At 41.0% G+C, this 20,442-nt stretch overlaps 1 protein-coding gene across 1 annotated transcript in view; it reads left to right on the forward strand.

The window, feature by feature from the left end:
* The window catches only part of DIAPH1 (diaphanous related formin 1), a 182,443-nt gene that overhangs the window by 45,403 nt on the left and 116,598 nt on the right, over positions 1–20,442 (forward strand). The window contains exons 5-6 of the mRNA XM_063130058.1: positions 19,853–19,983; positions 20,161–20,247. Of these exons, the coding sequence (XP_062986128.1) occupies positions 19,853–19,983; positions 20,161–20,247 (218 nt within the window). The remainder of the gene's footprint in view (positions 1–19,852; positions 19,984–20,160; positions 20,248–20,442) is intronic.

Genomic DNA, 20,442 nt, shown 5'->3' on the forward strand with positions numbered 1-20,442 from the left:
TTGAATCTCCTTGTGGCTGCTCTGGAAGAGGAGTGGGGTGGTGGGAGAGCACGTGAGCTCTGACATGATAGTTTCCTGTGACATATAAACACAACCGCTGACATGGTTCGCATGGCACAACAGCCTGCTGTGGGTTAATTTACCCGTGTAAGTTGTCATGTCACCATGGCTTGCTTCAGGGTTTTTCGAGGGCTGCCTAACCCTCAAACTACACCTTCTGTCTGGGTTTGCGTGGCATGAAAATGCACAGCAAGCTGGATGCCTAAGGGCACCAAGCAAAAATGAGCCTGGCATGACGCAACAACCCCTGCAGGTAAATTAACTCACGGTAGACTGTCCTGTCATGAGAACCAGCCCATAATCTTGCAGCCTCATCCTTATACCTGGAATATGAGGATAATAGTGCTGACCTGGTTTGCACATAGTGGCTGTATGTGGGTTATTTAATTTATTTATTTATTTTATTTTATTACATTTAACCCATTAATTCCCTAAATTTAGCAGGAATGGGCACACTGCCTCCAGCCTACTGGCTTCTTCCACTTCCAATTAGCAACCTACAATTGCCCAGTTTGTATGTTGTTATGGTGACATTTGAAACTGGACACTCTGGGTTTTTTAGGGGATAAATAATCCAGAGTTAACCCAACAACAAATTGTGAGTTAACTCTGGATTGTAAACAACCTAGAGTGTCTGTGTTTGGGCATCACACTAATAACTTTCAAATGGGGTGTTGTTAATTGAAAACGGTGATGAATGTGCTGGAGACAGCATGTTTGATCACTCCCACTCATCCCTGACAACCCATGGGTTAAATTAACCCGTGGATTGTTGTGAACTGCATCATTTTTGTGAACCGCCCAGAGAGCTTCGGCTATTGGGCGGTATAAAAATGTAATAAATAAAATAAAAAAATAAATTATCATGTCTCTGACTGTGAAGAGCTTCAGTGACGAAGCGTCTCAGAGAGTTAAGTGCTATATACTTATTCATTACCTTGGGTAAAAATTTAAAAACTAATTAAAATTCATAAATCATTAGCAGAAACTAATAAAAGGGCACAGCAAGGGATTAGGCTCACGATATACAAAGTATGGCTAAAAGATGGGATGGTTTAATTTGTAAAAATTCACACATATAATTCTGTATGATGCTAATGATGTCTTCAAAGGATTAAAGTTGTTACTGATGAATTAAAGACAGACTTCACATCCATTCCACTGAACCACTGCTGGATCAGAGTTGATACTGCTTGAACCAATAATCTTCTCAGTTGCCCTTTGCTGGCTTCAAGATACCATAGTTCCAAAAGCACAAAATGGCAGTCTAATTGTATCCTGGTTGAACATTATCATAATTCTGAGTTAATAAAATATATAAATGAGTAAAAAAGTTGAAGTTTAAAGGAAAGCATTAATATTAGGTAACTACCATCACTAAATGCAAACTTGTTATTAAATGCTTAAATTCTTAAGAATCATAACATATTTCTATGAAAAGTATACAAGTTGGTATATAATGTTTATTTGTAAACCGTTCTGAAGTGTACCAGCTTCCACTAAAGTACCTGAAGACATTGTATTTGCACACTAGAACACTGTGATTGCCTTGTCAGTTCGCTAGAACATGAAGGCTGGAAGGATGAGCTAATTTTAGGCACTGCTATCTTATAAAAATCAAGAGAAATACTGGCAAAGCATGAGACTTGATTCTGTGAGAACTTAAAATACATGTCAGAAGAAAGATAAGATGTTCACATCTTAAGGTTAAACCAAAACCAGAAGGAGGTAAGCATCCAAAACAGGTCAGAAAGACGAGAAACGGGTTCTCACAATGCAAAAAGTTTATTTTCACGAAGCCCGGCATATTTCAACCTGTTCTTTATTCTTTTTTTTTATAATTTTTATTCATTTTCAACACTATATAAACATAGATAAACATTACCAAATATAACTAAAACAACACAATAAGAAAAAAAAATAACATCAAACATCTGTTACATACATCTTGAATAAATGTTGAGTACAATATCAAAAGCTATTACATATACCTTATCAAACTATAACATCTTCGCTCTTAACATAAAAGTGCACCCCCCCACCTCGGGATCATTCTTGAGTCCAAAATCTAATCGTTTCTTCTGCTGGTGGTTTCCCACTTCCCTTAGTAAACACAAACACTAGGAACTGTTTCCAAATTCCTTCGAACTCATTTATTTTAGTTATGCCTTTTCTCCACTTAATGTTACATGTCAATTTATCATTGATGGCTATATCCCATACTTCTTTATACCATTCTTCAATAGAATATTCCCCTTGGATCTTCCAGTTCCTAGCTACCATCAACCGTGCTGCTACCAACAAACTCGATATCAGCTCTATAGTTCCTTTTCCACACTTTATCTCTTCAAATAGTGACAGCAATGCTATTTTTGGTGTTTGTTCTATTTTCATTCCCACTATTTCTTCAATTTCTGAAAACACCATCTTCCATAATCTTTGTACATATTTGCATTGCCACCACATATGTAAATACGTTCCTTTTTCCCCACAACCTCTCCAACAATTTGCTGAATGTTGATCACTTATCTTATTCAGTCTAACCGGGGTTAGGTACCACCTCCATAAAATTTTAAAATAGTTCTCCTTTATTCTTACTGATAAACTTCTCAACACTCTTTGTTTCCATAGTCCCTCCCAGCTCTGTCGCCCTATCTGTATCTTCAAATCTGATTCCCAAACCATTTTCTCTGTATTCTCTCTAAACTCCTTCTCTAACAATATTTTATATATTTCACTCATTAATCCTTTTGAGACTATACTATCTCCTTTTCCTTTCTCCTTACTTACTACTAATTCTTCAAACCTCGTCATCTTTCTACACTTTCTATTGTCCTTAATCCACTTTTTATTCCATTGTTCTAATTGACCATATTCTAACCACGATAGCTTCTTCTCCTTTAACAAATTTTCCATATCCTCTCTTGTTTTAATATCACTTAACCAATCCTTTAATTTTATTTTATTTTTTTCTTTTAATATTTTACACAATCTACCCTTTAGATCCTCTGGGAAATTCTTTAACATTATTATCGGTGCTAAGGGAGAGTTGCTCGGAAGCAGCTTCCCTTTAAATTTACTCCAAATTTCCCATTGAGTCCTCAGGAGTGGATTATCTATACTTCCAACCCACTTTCTTCCTCCATCTTTAAAAAAAACATTCTCCAAATTCATCTCTACCTTACTTATGTTTTTTTCTTCCATCCAATATAAATCTCCTACTCCCATAATTGCTTCTACAACATGTCTTAATCTATTTGCTACGTAATATAATTTTATGTTTGGGAGACCCATTCCGCCCTTTTTTGGCTTAGGTACCAATTATTTTTATTCACTCTTGCTCTCTTTTCTCCATTACAATATTTATTAATAATATTTTGCCAACTTTTTATCTCGGTTTCTGATATTTTTATAGGTAACATCCTAAATACAAAATTAATTTTAGCTAATATCTTCATTTTTATCAAAGCTATTCTCCCAAACCAAGATAAATTTAATCTTTTATATTTCTCCAATTTCTCTAATACCTCCTTCTTTAACTTCGTTAAATTTTCCCTTTCTAAATTTTCTAAATTTTTGGTAATTTTAATTCCTAAGTATTTAATCTCGTCCTTGACTTTCACTTCCATTCCCTTAAGTGCCAAATCCTTTTCTTCCTTCTTAGTATAGTTAAATAGCATCATCTCTGATTTAGACCAATTTATTTTTAACCCTGTAATTTTCTCAAATTCCCTCAACTGATATTTAACTCTTTCTAATTTTCTTAATGGATTCTTAATGGTCAATAAAGTATCATCCGCGAACATGTTTAACTTTATTTCCCTTACCTCTCCAATTCCTTCTAACTCTTCATCCTCCCTTAGTGCCTTCGCCAAAACTTCCATAACCATTACAAACAGGACCGGCGAGAGCGGACATCCTTGTCTTGTTCCTCTGGCTAGTCGTATCTTTTCAGTAAGTCCGTCATTTACCACCACTACCGCCGTATTTTGGGAATATAACTGTTCTATTACATTTTTAAATTTATTTCCAAATCCCAGTTTATCTATAATACTCTTTAGTGCCTGCCAGCTCACACAATCAAAAGCTTTAAAAATATCCAATGCCATAATACCTGCCTTAATATTTGCTTTTTTTATTACATTTATTACATTTAAAACTCTACCCACTAAATTATGCATATGCCTTCCTACCACAAACCCACATTGATCTGCTCCTATATATTCTGCCAAAAATTTATTTAGCCGTTTAGCCATAATAGATGTAAAAATTTTGGCATCCTGATTTATTAAAGAAATAGGTCTATAAGAATCGGGATTAGTCAAATCTTTGTCTGGTTTTGGGATCAGAATTATCACTGAATGTTCCCATGATTCAGGTATCTTCTCTCCTAATAATATCCTATTATAAAGTTCCATTAATTTTGGAACCAAGTAATCTTTGAAGACCTTATAGTATTCTGGACCCAATCCATCTGCTCCCGGTGATTTACCAACTTTTAACTTATCAATAACCTCTTCAATTTCTCTTTGAGTTATTACTGACTCCATTAACTCCTTATATTCTAATTTTATTCCCTTCTTTATAAACCTTCCAATATACTCCTCCACCTTTTCTTGTTGAATTTCTTTACCCTTATACAATTCCTGATAAAATTCCTGAAAATTTTTTATTTTGGCTTTCATTGCATGACAATAATTCCCTCGGCTATCTTTCAACGTTTCTATCCCATTCCTTCCTTTTTCTTTTTGTGTGAGCTTGGCGAGCAACCTCGAGTTCTTATTGCTATTTTCAAAATATTCCCTCTTCATATACAATAAATTCTTTTGAACCTCCTCTATATTTAAATTTTCTAATTGTTTCTTCTTAGCTTGTATTTCCACTAATTTATATTTGTCTTTAACTCTCCAATATCTTTCCTCCAAATTTTTAATTTCTATCTCTAACTTATCCTGCTCTACCCGTTGTTGTCTTTTTAAAGTACAGGTTTCTCTAATACAGATTCCTCTTACTACGGCCTTCATGGTGTCCCAAATGACTGACCCAGCTGTTCCTCCTTTTTCGTTTATTTCCCATGACTCCGACAGTTCCTTCTGAATTTTCTCTACTACTTTATTATATTTCAATATCTTTGTATTCAACTTCCATCTATATGCCTCTTTATAATCTTTCTTAACTGTAAATTCTAAACTTAACAAGGCATGATCAGTTACTTTTATTACCCCTATTTCCATCTTACAAATCTTCGTTGCAAAATCTTTTGAAACAAATATATAATCTATCCTGGAGTATGTATAATGAACTGGGGAGAAATATGAGAACCCAGGCCTATTCCCATTAAGTAAACGCCACGAATCTAGATAACCATTTTCTTTTACCAATTTATTCAGTATAGTCATATTATTCCTCTTTTCAACCTTAGTGGGATTTGACCTGTCTCGTTTATTATCCATAACCATATTAAAATCCCCAGCTAATATAGCATATCCTTCCTTAAATTCTTCTATTTCTTTAAACAACTTTATAAAAAACTCTCTATGCCTCTCATTTGGGGCATAAACATTAATCAAAGTATAAACCTTTCCCTCAATTTTACCTTTTAACATAAGATATCTGCCTTTATCGTCCTTTTTTACTTCTTCTAATACGAACCCACTTTTTTTTGAAATCAAGGTGGCCACTCCATTTTTTTTAGATGTCCCTAATGACTTTTCATAATAGGCTAGCCACCTTAATTTTATCATATTCGAATTCTCGGAGCCTTGATGTGTTTCTTGGACCATTATAATATCTGATCCCTCTTTATTAAATAATTGTTCTATTCTCTTCCTTTTCACGACTGCCCCCAAACCTTTAACATTGAGTGTTGATACTTTTATCTTTTTATCCATAATCACCCTTTTGAAATCTCTTCCGATCCCTCGTGCTCAGTAATTCAAAATTACTTACATAAAAACACAAATTCCACACATAATACTCCCCCCCTCCTACCTCATAAACAAATACAACAACAAATATAACAATAAACCCTAACCCCCCCATCGTCTCCCTCCCTCCCTCCCTAATAACCCCCCTCCCCCTCTCCCACCCCCTACTTTCCCCCTCCCCATATCCCCGCGAGTCTATTACTCCGGCCACCCAATTAGGGGAGAGGGGGGAGGCGGTGCCCCGCCATGACGACCCGATCTCTGTATTTAATTAATTATCATATCAATTATCTCATAACATTTCTCTTTACCCCATCCCAGATGCTCCTGCCATTGCTCCATTCTCTTCCCCAGCTCCAACACTTCCATTCTTCATTAACCCCAATCTCTTCAGCAGCTCCCTTCCTTGCTCCAGAGAGGTTACTCTATAATCATTCCCAGCATGGGAGAACTTTAAAAAAACCGGGTAACCCCAAGCATATCTCACTACATTTTTTATTAATATTTCAGTTATTGGCTTGATGCTGCGCCTCCATTGGAGTGTTTGCTGACAAAGATCGTTGAAAACTAGCACTGCTTTGCCTTTATATTTAATCATAGCCATAGCTCTCAGCTTCTTCATTACTAACTCCTTCTTATAATAACTGCCAAATTTCACAAGCAAATCTCTAGATGATCCCTTGTACTTTACTCCTCCCACTCTGTGGATTCTTTCCAAGTCGCTGTCCTTTATATCCGCATCAGGCATCATGTCGTTGAACCACTTCAATACAACTTTCCTCAAATCTTCTCCTGGTTCTTCAGCAAATTGCTTGATGCGAATGTTACAACGTCGAAGCTCATCCTGAAGCTGAATCAGCTGTGAATCTTGAGCATTTAACTTTGCCTCAGAACATTTTTCAAATACATCCTGTTTTTTTGCAAGAGCTTTAACTTCAACCCCAACCTTCTTTAGCTCTTTCTCATTATCAGCCAGCCTGTTCGCTAGCGCCCCCATCCGTGCCTCTGCATTCTTTTCATTATCAGCGATCTGCTTGCTGAGTGCAGCCTTGGTTTCCAGAATCAGCTTTTTAAGTTCATCCATTGTAACAGAAGAAGCTGGCGCCTTGCCAGAACCTTCCGCCATCTTCACCGACTCGTCTGAGCCTGAAGCTGAATCGCTACCCGAAGATTGTGACTCTTTTCTGGCAGGCACTTTCTCCAGACGGGCCAAATTATGATTAGAAGGGTGTGCTCTTTGCCAAGCAGCCTTTCCCGGGGTTTTTTTCTTTCTAATATACGGCATGGATTATGTTTACGTTTCGTCAAAGTCCCGTTTCACTTCCCCCCTTCTTATCCAAACAAGTCCGTTTCAAATACTTTTTTTTCTTCCTTAAGAAGGGTGAATTTACTACCAGAACATCTCTCTCAGATTAGGGGTATATAAATCAGCTTCTATCAGACTGGAAAACAGGAGAGCTCCAACATTCCAAACATTCCAAGTTGCTTGCTCCCCCCTCCTTCCGTCTGCTTACAGTCAGAAAACAGCCAAGAACAGTCTATTTTCTCCCCTTAATCTGTGATTTCTTTCACAAAAAACAGGATTTCCATCTTCACTCAACACTCATAAGCATCATCCAACACTTTAATTTATAATCCACGCCTCATTAAGTGAGATAATAAGCTTTTCATATCCCCCCTGATGGGAGAATTCACACAGCGATCTTACCCGTCATAACGTCCGGCTCCGCCCCCCAACCTGTTCTTTATTCTAAGACCTTCTTCAGGTGGCTGTAATTTTAATAATACAAGAGGATACCCCTATGCTGTAATCGCACAAGGCCTCAAAAAAGCAGGAAAAAAGCCACAGGCAGAGCTTTTAGCACAAAAGAATATAATCAGACTGAATCAACTGCAGCTTAACGTTACACTATGTCACCAACCACTTGCAAGGAAGCATAAAGGAGACATTGGCAGACAATGATTTTGCTAGAGGAAATTCTGAAAACACTAAAGCATCCCCGACAGATGCTTGTCCAGCTGCCTCTTGAAGGCCTCTAGTGTGGGAGAGCCCACAACCTCCCTAGGTCACTGGTTCCATTGTCGCACTGCTCTAACAGTCAGGAAGTTTTTCCTGATGTCCAGCCGGAATCTGGATTCCTTTAACTTGAGCCCGTTATTCCGTGTCCTGCACTCTGGGAGGATCGAGAAGAAATCCTGGCCCTCCTCTGTGTGACAACCTTTTAAGTATTTGAAGACTGCTATCATGTCTCCCCTCAATCTTCTCTTCTCCAGGCTAAACATGCCCAGTTCTTTCAGTCTCTCTTCATAGGGCTTTGTTTCTAGACCTCTGATCATCCTGGTTGCCCTCCTCTGAACACGCTCCAGCTTGTCTGCGTCCTTCTTGAATTGTGGAGCCCAGAACTGGACGCAATACTCTAGATGAGGCCTAACGAGGGCCAAATAGAGAGGAACCAGTACCTCACGTGATTTGGAAGCTATACTTCTATTAATGCAGCCCAAAATAGCATTGGCCTTTCTTGCAGCCATATCGCACTGTTGGCTCATATTCAGCTTGCGATCTACAACAATTCCAAGATCCTTCTCGTTTGTAGTATTGCTGAGCCAAGTATCCCCCATCTTGTAACTGTTCCTTTGGTTTCTAATTCCTAAATGTAGAACTTGGCATTTATCCCTATTAAATTTCATCCTGTTGTTTTCAGCCCAGCACTCCAGCCTATCAAGATCACTTTGAAGTTTGTTTCTGTCTTCCAGGGTATTAGCTATCCCACCCAATTTTGGGTCATCTGCAAATTTGATCAGCGTTCTCTGCACCTCCTCATCTAAATCATTAATAAAAATGTTGAAGAGCACTGGGCCCAGGACTGAGCCCTGCGGTACCCCACTCGTTGCCTCTCCCCAGTTTGAGAAGGTTCCATTGATAAGTACTCTTTGAGTCCGATTCTGTAGCCAACTGTGAATCCACCTAATAGTTGTTCCATCTAGCCCACTTTTAGCTAGTTTGTTAATCAGAATGTCATGTGGTACTTTGTCAAAAGCTTTGCTGAAGTCAAGATATATGACGTCCACAGCGTTCCCACGGTCCACAAGGGAGGTTACCTTATCAAAAAATGAGATCAAATTTGTCTGACAGGACTTGTTCTTGACAAATCCATGTTGGTTTCTAGTGATCACCGCATTGATTTCAAGGTGTTTACAGATTGACTTCTTTATAATCTGCTCCAGAATTTCCCCAGGGATGGATGTCAGACTGACTGGTCTGTAGTTCCCAGGTTCCTCCTTTTTGCCCTTTTTGAAGATAGGGACAAAGTTAGTCCTCCAGTTGTCTTTGGAGGGTGGACACTCGCCACTCAAGTCCTCTCACTTTTTCTTCCAAAAGTGGCACCAGCTTGCACTTGTTGCAGGTATACGCCATGTTGAGCCCAGGCAGAAACACGAACATTGCACACCCTTTGCAGGTCACCACCTCTAGGGACTCCTTTCCATCCATACTGTCTATTTCTGCTTTGTTTTTTCCCTTTCTGATTATAGTGGAATTGCCCTTGCTTTGTCCTGTCCTTTCTGAAGGTACACAACTATATGAGTATGTCTTAAGGGAAAATAAGATTTTTTGTTTGGTTTTTTTTTTTGTGTGTGTGGTTTTGTGGGGTTTTTTTCCTCTTTATGTTTTTCTTTGTTTTTTCCCACCTCTTTGTTTTTTTTCCTTTTTCTTAGAGGCCTCCCCCTTGACCTCCCCTGCCGAACTCCTGTTAGCTCGCTCTCTGTTCGCTCTCTCTCTGGGAACTGGTTTACTTTTCTAGCTTCTACTTGAGCTGGGCCAGCTGCTCTTCCCTGCTTCTGCTCAGCTCCAAGTCAGGAAACAGAATGAGGTCACTGGGAGGCCAACAACAATCAACAGCAATCAGGCCACTGATTGCTGAGTACAGAGTACAATCAGCAATCAGGCCACTCCCCCTTCAGCTCCTGCAGCAGTTCTCCACACTGACCCTCTTCACTCATGTGGCTCCACAAAAAGCTTAGAGATGACCTGAAAACAAAAAAGGATATATATAGGAAGTGGAGGGAAGGCCAGGCTATAAAAGAAGAGTACAGACAGGAGGCACAGAAGTGCCGAAATGGTGTCAAGAAGGCTAAAGCTGAGAATGGTGTGTAGTTGGCAGGCTAAGAAGGCACCACTGCAGGCGTGGATTGAGAGACTAGCTCTGGTGCCGATAAAAATGATTAAAATCTTTAATAATTGTTGTCTGTGTCTAGAATGCTCGACGTTTCGGATTAGAAATAATCTTTCAGGAGCTACAATCAATCATATTAATACAGTTTTAAAACTTATTTACAAAACCAAACTCACATGGGATACCACACCTATGGTATTCTTAACATTTCAATAGTGGTTTATTGCTGATACAATCAAATTTAGAGGGTTTTTTATATATATAATGTACTTTGATTCATAGTTTTATTCAAAATTTTGAATTTTTTAAAAACATTCTCACAAAGTGCAGCAAATGATTTTTACTAGAGCATTAAACATGAACCACAAAAATGTACAATGCTCACAGCTCCTGACTTATTTCTGAGTAAATATGCAGAGTGCAAACATCCCCACAAAAGCAACTTGGGCTGAAATTCTCTGTATGCTTTCCTGCAGGTAAACCCATTCAGTGTAATAGGACTTCTAAGTAGACATACATAGGATGATGTAAGCGAGCAGTATTTATCCCAACCCAATTTTTAACTAGATTTTTTTTAAAGCTTGTCATTCCATTTCTGGATAATGGCAACTGACAAAATAGCCCCAGATTTCTTCCTTTGTAACCAAGTGAATTCATTTTCTCAAGCAGTTGGGTGAGGAGGACAAGGAGAAAAACAAATCCTCTTAACTGTCTGTATAAAGTCTAATACAGTTCAGAACTTAAGTTACCCAACACACTCCCCTCTTGAGAATTACAAAAGAATTGCTCTGGATGGAATAAAGAAGAGAAAGAAAGACGAGAACGAGGGAGGAAAGAAACTAGCTGTCAGCAGGGACCCACAAGCAGGACATGGAGCAACAGAACCCTCCCATCAGTATTCCCCAGCAACTGGTGTAAACAGGCTTACTCCCTCTGATCCTGGAGGTATGAGAATTTCAGTTCAGTTCACAAATCACTTGAAAATGCCCTGTTTGCAATCATGTATGGGAGCACATTTTCTCTGAAAATGTCCACAAATTCTTGAATTTGCATTTGCATTCACAACACGTATACATGAAAAATGCCCAACTTTTTCAAAATGTGCAACTTTCTCAAAATGTGCAACTTGGGGAAATCTGCATGAATTTGGGCTTTTCTGTCAAAGTTAAAATTGATAGCTGTTAGTTTTGCATAATTTCCCTGTTTGTGCAAAATGAACAGTGATCACAAATGCAAATCGAGGAGAGACATCACTCGTTTGCCCATCCCTGGTCCCAACCCTCATTTTTGGTATAATTTAGTTCCTCGAACGATATGGGAGAAGTTAAAAGGGGATGGGTAAAAAACACTTATGTGGAGACTAATTACTTTGCTGTGCTGAGCTTCTGCGGAAGACAAAAGTTGCAGTTTGGGGCAGTAAAACTGCAACACAGGACCTGCCCTTCCCTGCCCCTCTTCCAATGTTTATTGCTCACAAGCTCCCAGCAGTGGTCATGTAAGAGTAGAAAGGCAGGGAGAGACAAGAAAACGAAGGGGCAGATTGTTGAAGGAAAGGTCTCACTGTCTCCTATAGTTTAAAAGGCTTTTGGTCTGCTAAGGGAGTGAAGCTTAAGGGCTCCTGGTTACTGAGGCTACTGAGTACAAGGTACTCAGTAGCCTCAGTTACAAGGTTACAAGGCTACTGAGCTCAGAAGGAAGAGGTAGGTTTGTAATAAGGTAGATGATGCCACTGGGACAACTTAAAAGATTGGGCCACCACTCAGAAGATTTAGGGTCCTCCATGCCCTTGTATGTGGTCATCTAAAAGCTTTCATGGGTATATTCCTAAAAGAAAACACAAAAGAAGTTGTACCCAACATCAAAACTGCAAAAACAACTGACAAGTTTAGATATTCAAGGAGTAAAAGACTACAATGTCATTATTATTATTATTATTTATTTATTTATATAGCACCATCAATGTACATGGTGCTGCACAGAGTAAAACAGTAAATAGCAAGACCCTGCCGCATAGGCTTACAATCTAATAAAATCATAGTAAAACAATAAGGAGGGGAAGAGAATGCAAACAGGTACAGGGAAGGGTAAGCAGGCACAGGGTAGGGAAAAACTAACAGTAGAAAGTAACAGTAGAAGTCTGCACAACATCAAGTTTTAAAAGCTTTAGGAAAAAGAAAAGTTTTTAGTTGAGCTTTAAAAGCTGTGGTTGAACTTGTAGTTCTCAAATGTTCTGGAAGAGCATTCCAGGCGTAAGGGGCAGCAGACGAAAATGGACGAAGCCGAGCAAGGGAAGTAGAGGCCCTTGGGCAGGTGAGAAACATGGCATCAGAGGAGCGAAGAGCACGAGCGGGGCAATAGTGTGAGATGAGAGAGGAGAGATAGGAAGGAGCTAGACCGTGAAAAGCTTTGAAGGCTAACAGGAGAAGTTTATATTGGATTCTGAAGTGAATTGGAAGCCAATGAAGAGATTTCAGAAGCGGAGTAACATGGGCGGAGCGGCGAGCTAAGAAGATGATCTTTGCGGCAGAGTGGTGAACAGAAACCAACGGACTGATGTGAGAAGAAGGAAGGCCAGAGAGAAGAAGGTTGCAGTAGTCCAACCGTGAAATAACCAGTGCATGAACAAGCGTCTTGGCAGAAGAGACAGACAAAAATGATCGAATCCTGGCAATATTATACAGGAAAAATCAACAAGATTTAGCTACTGCCTCAATATGAGGAATAAAGGAGAGCGAGGAGTCGAAGATAAAGCCAAGGCTACGAGCTTCCTTGACCGGAGTAAGTGTAACATCATTGACAGTAAGAGAGAATGAGAGATGAGGAAAAGGTTTAGGAGGAAAAACAAGCAATTCAGTCTTTGCCATGTTAAGCTTCAAGCGACGATGAAGCAGCCAAGCTGAGATATCTGAAAGACATGCCGAGATACGATCGTGAACATCAGGAGAAAGTTCCGGAGATGACAGATATAGTTGTGTATCATCGGCGTACAGATGATATTGGAGACCATGAGATTGAATAAGCTTGCCCAAGGGCAACATGTATAAGGAAAACAACAACGGGCCAAGCACCGAGCCTTGCGGAACCCCTACTGAAAGGGGAAAGGAGGAAGACGAGCTGCCATTAGTCAACACGCTGAAAGAGCGACCCACTAGATAGGAGGCAAACCAGTTATAGACAGAGCCACAAAATCCAAAGTCATGAAGGGAATCTAAGAGAAGATCATGATCAACCGTGTCAAAGGCTGCAGTTAGATCAAGGAGAATAAGAACGGAATAATGGCCTTTAGACTTGGCAGTAAGGAGATCATTGGTGATCTTAGTAAGGGCTGTTTCGGTGGAATGCAGAGGACGGAATCCAGATTGAAATGGATCCAAAGCAGAGTTACTAGAAAGAAAGTCAAGACAGCAAGAGTAGACCGCACGCTCCAGGATCTTTGAAACAAACGGCAACAAAGAGACAGGTTGGTAGTTAGACAGAGATAGCCTATCAAGAGTAGGTTTCTTGAGAATGGGAGAGACTGTAGCATGTTTAAAAGCAGAAGGAAATGAACCAGAGGACAGAGAAAGATTAATAATATGTAGCAAGGAAGGGAGGATAGCAGGAATAAGATTAATAAAGACGCGAGAAGGAATCGGATCACGAGAACAAGTGGAAGGCTTCGAAGAGCGCAGTATTGTAGACAGTTCATCCGCAGAGACCGAAGGAAACGCAGAGAAATTTGCAGGAGGAGCTGACAGATGAGGAACAGGAACTGGAAGAGGAGCAGAGCTGGCCAGATCAGAGCGGATAGTTTGGATTTTAGCATTGAAAAAAGAGGCAAAGTTATTAGCAGACAGAGAGGCGGGGAGAGATGGGGGATTAGGTTTCAGAAGAGAATTGAAGGATGCAAAGAGCCGCTGAGGATGCCTAGCATTTGACTGGATCAGCGTTGAGTAGTACTGCTGTTTGGCCAGTGAGATGGCAGAAGAGAAAGAGGAGAGTACAAATTTGTAATGGACAAAGTCTGCCCGGTCCCTGGTCTTACGCCAAAGGCGTTCAGCTGCCCGGGAACAAGAGCGAAGGTAGCGGAGGGAAGAGGTGAGCCACGGTTGGGGTTGAGAAGGGCGAACTATCCGAGTTGTAGATGGAGCAAGATTATCAAGAGTTGAAGATAAGGAGGAATTAAAGAAGGAGACAGCTGAGTCCAAGGAGACAGCCGAACAGACAGAAGGAAGGGAGGAGGCTAGAGACTGGGAAAAAGCCTCGTAATTGATAGATTGCAAGTCACGACAAGAGCGAGAAGCGGGACGTGAAGGAGGAGGATTATGAGTAATATTGAAAGAAACTAGGTGATGATCTGACAGCGGAAAGTGAGCAGTAGAAAAGTCCAACACAGAGCAATTCCGAGTGAGAACAAGATCCAGACAGTGTCCAAGGGAATGTGTGGGTGCATCAGACCAAAGCTTAAGATCATAAGAGGAAGATAATGAGCGAAATCGTAGAGCTGCAGCATCTTGAGGGTCATCCACATGAATATTGAAATCACCCAGGATAAGAGTAGGACAGTTGTCAGAGAGGAAAAAGGACAGCCACGAATCAAAATCAGAGATAAATTTTGAGGACGAGCCTGGGGGGCGGTACAGAACTGCAACCCGCAGTCGCAGTGGAGCGAAGAGCCTCACCACATGTACCTCAAAGGAGGAGAAGCAATGTGAAGGTGGAATGGAAAGAGGCTGGAACTGGCACAAACTAGATAATAAAAGACCCACACCACCACCCCGACCCTCTGGGCGACTAGTGTGAGAGAAAGAGAGTCCTCCAAGAGAGAGGGCAGCAGAGATGGCAGTATCATGGGCAGGAAGCCAGGTTTCAGTAAGAGCAAGGAGGTGGAGGGACCTAGAGATAAACAAGTCCTGGATGACAGGGGCCTTAGAAGCAAGAGAGCGACAGTTCCATAAGGAACACAAAAAAGGCAGCTGAGAAGAGGGGAGACACCGGATAGGAACTAAGTTAGGAGAGACGAGATTGGAACGAGCCATAAGGAACAGATATGAGGAGAAAAGAACTGAGAGGAGACAATGAGAAGATCGTGACCTGAATCAGAAAGTGGCAGCGACCGGACCGTGGCTGGGGTTTTTCCTCCAGAGTAGAGGATCCGCTTGACTGGCTTCGCCCAACGGCTGAGAGCCACAGGCCGAGAGCCCTTGTGCTCGCGCCGAAGGCTCGCGCCTCCAGCAAACTGGAGGCTTGAAGTACCTGAAAAGGAGGGGAGGAGCCGAAGCTGCAATTCAAACAGACCAATGGCAGTTAGTCAATGTTGCTCAATGGCTTCTCAGAGAGCTAAGTTGCTTCTCCTCTTCAAGTTGCAAACTGCAGCAAACTGGAGGCTTGAAGTACCTGAAAAGGAGGGGAGGAGCCGAAGCTGCAATTCAAACAGACCAATGGCAGTTAGTCAATGTTGCTCAATGGCTTCTCAGAGAGCTAAGTTGCTTCTCCTCTTCAAGTTGCTCAATCACATTAAAAATTACTATAACACTTTTTCTAAAAACAAAATTAATTAAATTATAAAAGTCACCTAACAGCCATCCTCAGGCAAATATGCACACATAACTTGAAATAGAACAAATAATCTCTGATAACTACTGTAAGATAAATAAGCACGAATCACTTCATATATAGTAAGTGCCAAAGACGATTTGGTCATGTTCTCCAGAGCTCCATGGAGGGGAATCCCTTCACTTCGGGATCGTACCTCCCTCTGGACCATGGAAACAGAATCGGTTTGTCACTTCAGGGGGAGGAGCCACCTTGCTCTCCCAGACCGGCTCTATCTAACGAGCCTTACGGTCGAGCCAAACTGGTGCTCTTAACAGCCCAGCTTTAGGCCAAGATTTTCCTATACTTTTGTTTTATTCCTTGGGAAGCTAGTTGTTCCTCCCCACCTCTCCTTAACAGGGATCTTCCCCAGGGATGGACTCACAAGCAACCATCCTCCATTCAGCTTGGAAGCTAGTTGCCAGAGGTTGTGCTGCTGTCCTTCCCAGGTCTTTCCACTGCTGCTTCAGAACAAGCAGCAGCTGCAGCAACCAGGAGGACAGTGGAACGTGCTGCAGTCCTCTCCCTTCCTCTCTATAGGGCAGGCAGAGAGTGTTGAGGCACTATCACTCTGCTGGCCCTCTCCAACATGGCAGAAAGAAGCACCAGTCCTGGATCAGACTCAGAAGCCTCAATCAGAGGCCAAGCAGGTTGAGACAGGCCTGACGACCAGAGTGTGAGTTTGGTGCCAAGAAGGAAAAAGTGCAGTCCTTGGTTCTAGGACTCAGAGGTCAGATTTGCCGACCCACCCCCAGTGTCAGACCTTGCAGGGTCTGGCCATGGCTCAGTTTGCAGGGAGTGATTTTCTTTTCTCTTTCTCCCTGTAAAAAGAAGGGATAGAAGAAGCAGCATGATAGATCTAGGTGTAGGTCTTCCCACAGCCTTCTAGATCCCGCAAGGGCTCCCCTTTGGCATCCATCTCAAGTGGTCCAGCTAGCCCTGGCCCTTCCTCCTGCTTTTCCAACAAGGCAAGGAAGAGAGAAATAAGCCTGAGGAGTCAACAAGTCCACTTAAGGATTTGGGGAGGCAGCTGGGTGGGGGTGGGGGAAGCTGTAGTGAAAGGCTGAAACTTCTGTTGGGGATGAGTCTGATTCAGAAAGCAGTGGCAAAGATTAAGGGCAGATCTCTGAGGAGGAGCTCAAGTAGGCTCTTTAATCCAGAACTGTTCTGAGCACTGCTGATCTTTCAGCAGATTGGTTGAGTCAGATGTCTCAAGGAATCCGAATGGGCTTTCAACCCTTCAATCTTTTAGATCCCGACCAGAAGGTTTGGCAAACACCATATAATGCACAGGTTCCCACCTTCATGACATGCAACAGCAGGCACAGATGCTCTTGTGGAACTATGACCAGAAGGGCTACTTCCCCAATAGCACTTCTTCCCAAGGTGATAAGCACAATTTGGAGAACTTCAGCCAAAGTCATCCCAGTGCCTCCATATTGGCCCAGTTGTCCATGGTTGCTGGAACTGATAAACATGTGGATCTAGGACCCGTGGTGACTGCCCAGCAGGGAGGATCTGCTTCTCCAGGGTCCTGCGCTGCACCTGCATCCAGACCTCTTCTGACTAATAACATGGAGGCTGAAAGGTAGTGGTTTTTGAACCAGGCGTATCAGTAGTTTGTTCTTAAGGCTTTTCTGTCTATCAGAAGAAATTCTACTAATAGGGAGTCCACCCATTTCCTCTCACCCGCATCTCAAAAGGTTCTTAAAAGGACTGGCTCTTCTTAATCCCTCAGTTTCTACCTGGATCCTGAATTGAATTCTTATGGCACTGATGGGTAGTCCACTTGTACCACTGGCCACATGTTCTTTTATGTTGTTTACTCTTAAAACCAGTCTTTTTGATGGCTTCAGCAAGGAGAGTTCTGGAATTAGGAGCACTCTCGGCTGACCCACAATTGTGTATTTTCCATGATGATAAGGCGTTACTTCGTACCAAGCCTTCCTTCAGCCCTAAGGTTAATTTCGCTTTCCACAGATCCCAGCAAATTTCTCTTCCTTCATTCTGTCCTAAGCCAGTATATCCAAAGGAACAGAGTGGCATCAACTAGATGTGGGAAGGGCATTGAGGTTCTATTTAGACAGGACTGCTGTCTACAGGATTTCTAGCTCATTGCTTGTTTCCTTTGACTCCAAGAGATTGGGAGCTAAGGTGTTGAAATCTTCCATTTCTAGATGGTTGAAGGAATGCATTGCACTGGCCTATCAAAGTTTAGGGAAGGACCTACCTTGGGGGGGGGGAGGGGGGAATCGTTGCTCATTCCCTGAGGGGAGCATCAGTGTCTGCTGCTTTTAAAGGCTATTTTCCCATCCTGGACATATGTAAGGCAGACAGGTGGGCATCAGTTCACACATTTCTTAAGCATTACAAGATTCACACTGCTTCTTTGGCAGATGCTGCTTTGGGATGCAAAGTATTGCAAAAGGTACTGGTGCACTGAATGCTGATCCCTTACCCGCCCTGTTGATGTACTGCTTTATTGCATCCCTAAGTGAAGGAATGCCCTCCGTGGAGCTCTGGAGAAAACAGACATTTTCCTACCATGAATTTTTGTTCTCAGAGCTCCATGGAGAGCATCCTGCCCATCCTGCTGGGGACCAAGCATATTATTCTTTTAAGGGGGAAGAGTTTGGGGGTAGTTATGGCTTCTGCCACCGCCACGCATGTGGGGAGGTAGGCAAGGATTCCTGGACAGTTTCTCATTTTTGCCTGGCACTTTATTAAAAACAATACAAAACTTTCACATGGTTGCACAATTGTGATGGTATCTCAATTGAGATACGTTGCAATATAAAAATGCCTGCCTGGGAGCAAAAAAGCAACAAGTCACTGCTAAAGACCTTGGGACAAGAGGGTCTTCAGCAGAAAATTGCCTTTTTCTGCCTAGCAGGCTGCAGCCTCTTCTAATCTCCATATTAATTTCTGTTGTGCTATTGCATCATTTCACCATTGCACAATTTTGCAAATAATGATGTAAAAAAGCACAAAAACAATTCTTTCAATAACATTTTTAGCAGTTGAGTTTCCAAAAATGCTCCTCCAAAATCTGACCCCAAGTTCCTTTCCAGAAACCATGCTGGGAAATCAGAACTGCAAAATCCAGGATAGAATTCTGTTGAGGTGGATTCTATAACCACCTCTGGTGTGTGCATTTAGGGAACTACCAATGAGAGTTTAGAGAACAATCGACCTTAGTAATTGTATTTTCTGTCCATTCAGAACTTCTACTTTAAAGTGGTCTTAGGAGGTAAAGCAGTGACCAAAACCATGATGTGTCAATATAGATGTCTCAGTAAACCAGAGCTTGTGCCAAACCAACCTCAAACTAGGTTTTCATATTCTGGTGAGCTGGCCAATCGCAAGCCATGGCTTGTAAATATTGCCATCATGACAAAACACAGTTGCAAACCATCATTTGGCATCACATGTGAATTGAACCTTTTATCTGATTCCCCCACCCACCTAATCAGTTTGAACACAGTCATTTTTATATGGAATCATATTTGTCCAAATTTTCTTTGTGGATCACAACTGTTGCAATGTAAAGTTATAATTCATTGGTACAGGTATTGTCATATTGCTTTGTATATTAGATTGTAAGCCTATACGGCAGGGTCTTGCGATTTACTGTTTTACTCTGTACAGCACCATGTACATTGATGGTGCTATATAAATAAATAAATAATAATAATAATAATAATAATAATAATAATACTGAGAGTATCAACTTTGTGATATACCATAGTTGATAATGGAATTATCAATGATAGGGAACGAGTAAACATGCCTTTCTCATGAGTAACAAATAATAAGTATCGAAATAATACTGAGTAGCAATTGGCTTTCTAAAGCAACATTGGAGAACAGGAAAAGGTGAAATTTAGAAATGTAATTGGACTTGATGGATATAGCTCAGTCCTTATATCAGTTTTTTAAAACTATAATTTTGCTGTATGTATATTAATATGTTTGTATATTGAAAGAAGAGTTACATGCAAGACCTTCATTCTATGAAATGTTTGCTTTGAAACTGTAACTTTTATTCAGTTTAGAAACAGCAGGTAAACATTATATTTCTGATCAATGGCTTGATCACCATTTTTCTCTCTCTTGTAGGGCATGAGCCAAAAGGAGAGTTCCAAATCACCTATGATGAACATCCAAGAACTGAAATCTGGTCTCAGAGATGCACAACTCTTAAATTGTTTGGAGTCTCTTCGTGTGTCACTCAACAATAATCCTGTCAGGTAAATGTCTGTTTGGACCCAGTTGACTTTTTGAATGCTAGAGTTATTGATGTGCATGGATGCATATATGGAGAGTGGGGGGGATGGAATTAATTGTGCAGTGAGAAGATAGAAGGGTCTTAACATTCAGATCCTTTAGTACCCTGCTGATATGTTTTTAATCTGCATTCCTTTCAGCTGGGTACAAACCTTTGGAGCTGAGGGCCTCAGCTGCCTGCTGGACATACTGAAAGGTCTTCATGATGAGAAGGATGAAGCTTCTGGGTAAGCGTCTGAACTAAAATTCTTTAAATTGATCTTTCTCCCTCTCTAAATAAAGATATACATTTCCTGTACATAAATATATAATCCCTCTTTGGTTATACTTAGAGGATGCATTGACAGATCAGTGGAAAGGAGAATTTTAAGACAAATGGAGCAAGGAAATGTATGGTGATTGCAAATAGATTTTAATAGTGT

This window comes from Elgaria multicarinata, chromosome 7 (assembly GCF_023053635.1).
Source record: "Elgaria multicarinata webbii isolate HBS135686 ecotype San Diego chromosome 7, rElgMul1.1.pri, whole genome shotgun sequence".
Taxonomy (NCBI): Eukaryota; Metazoa; Chordata; class Lepidosauria; order Squamata; family Anguidae; genus Elgaria; species Elgaria multicarinata.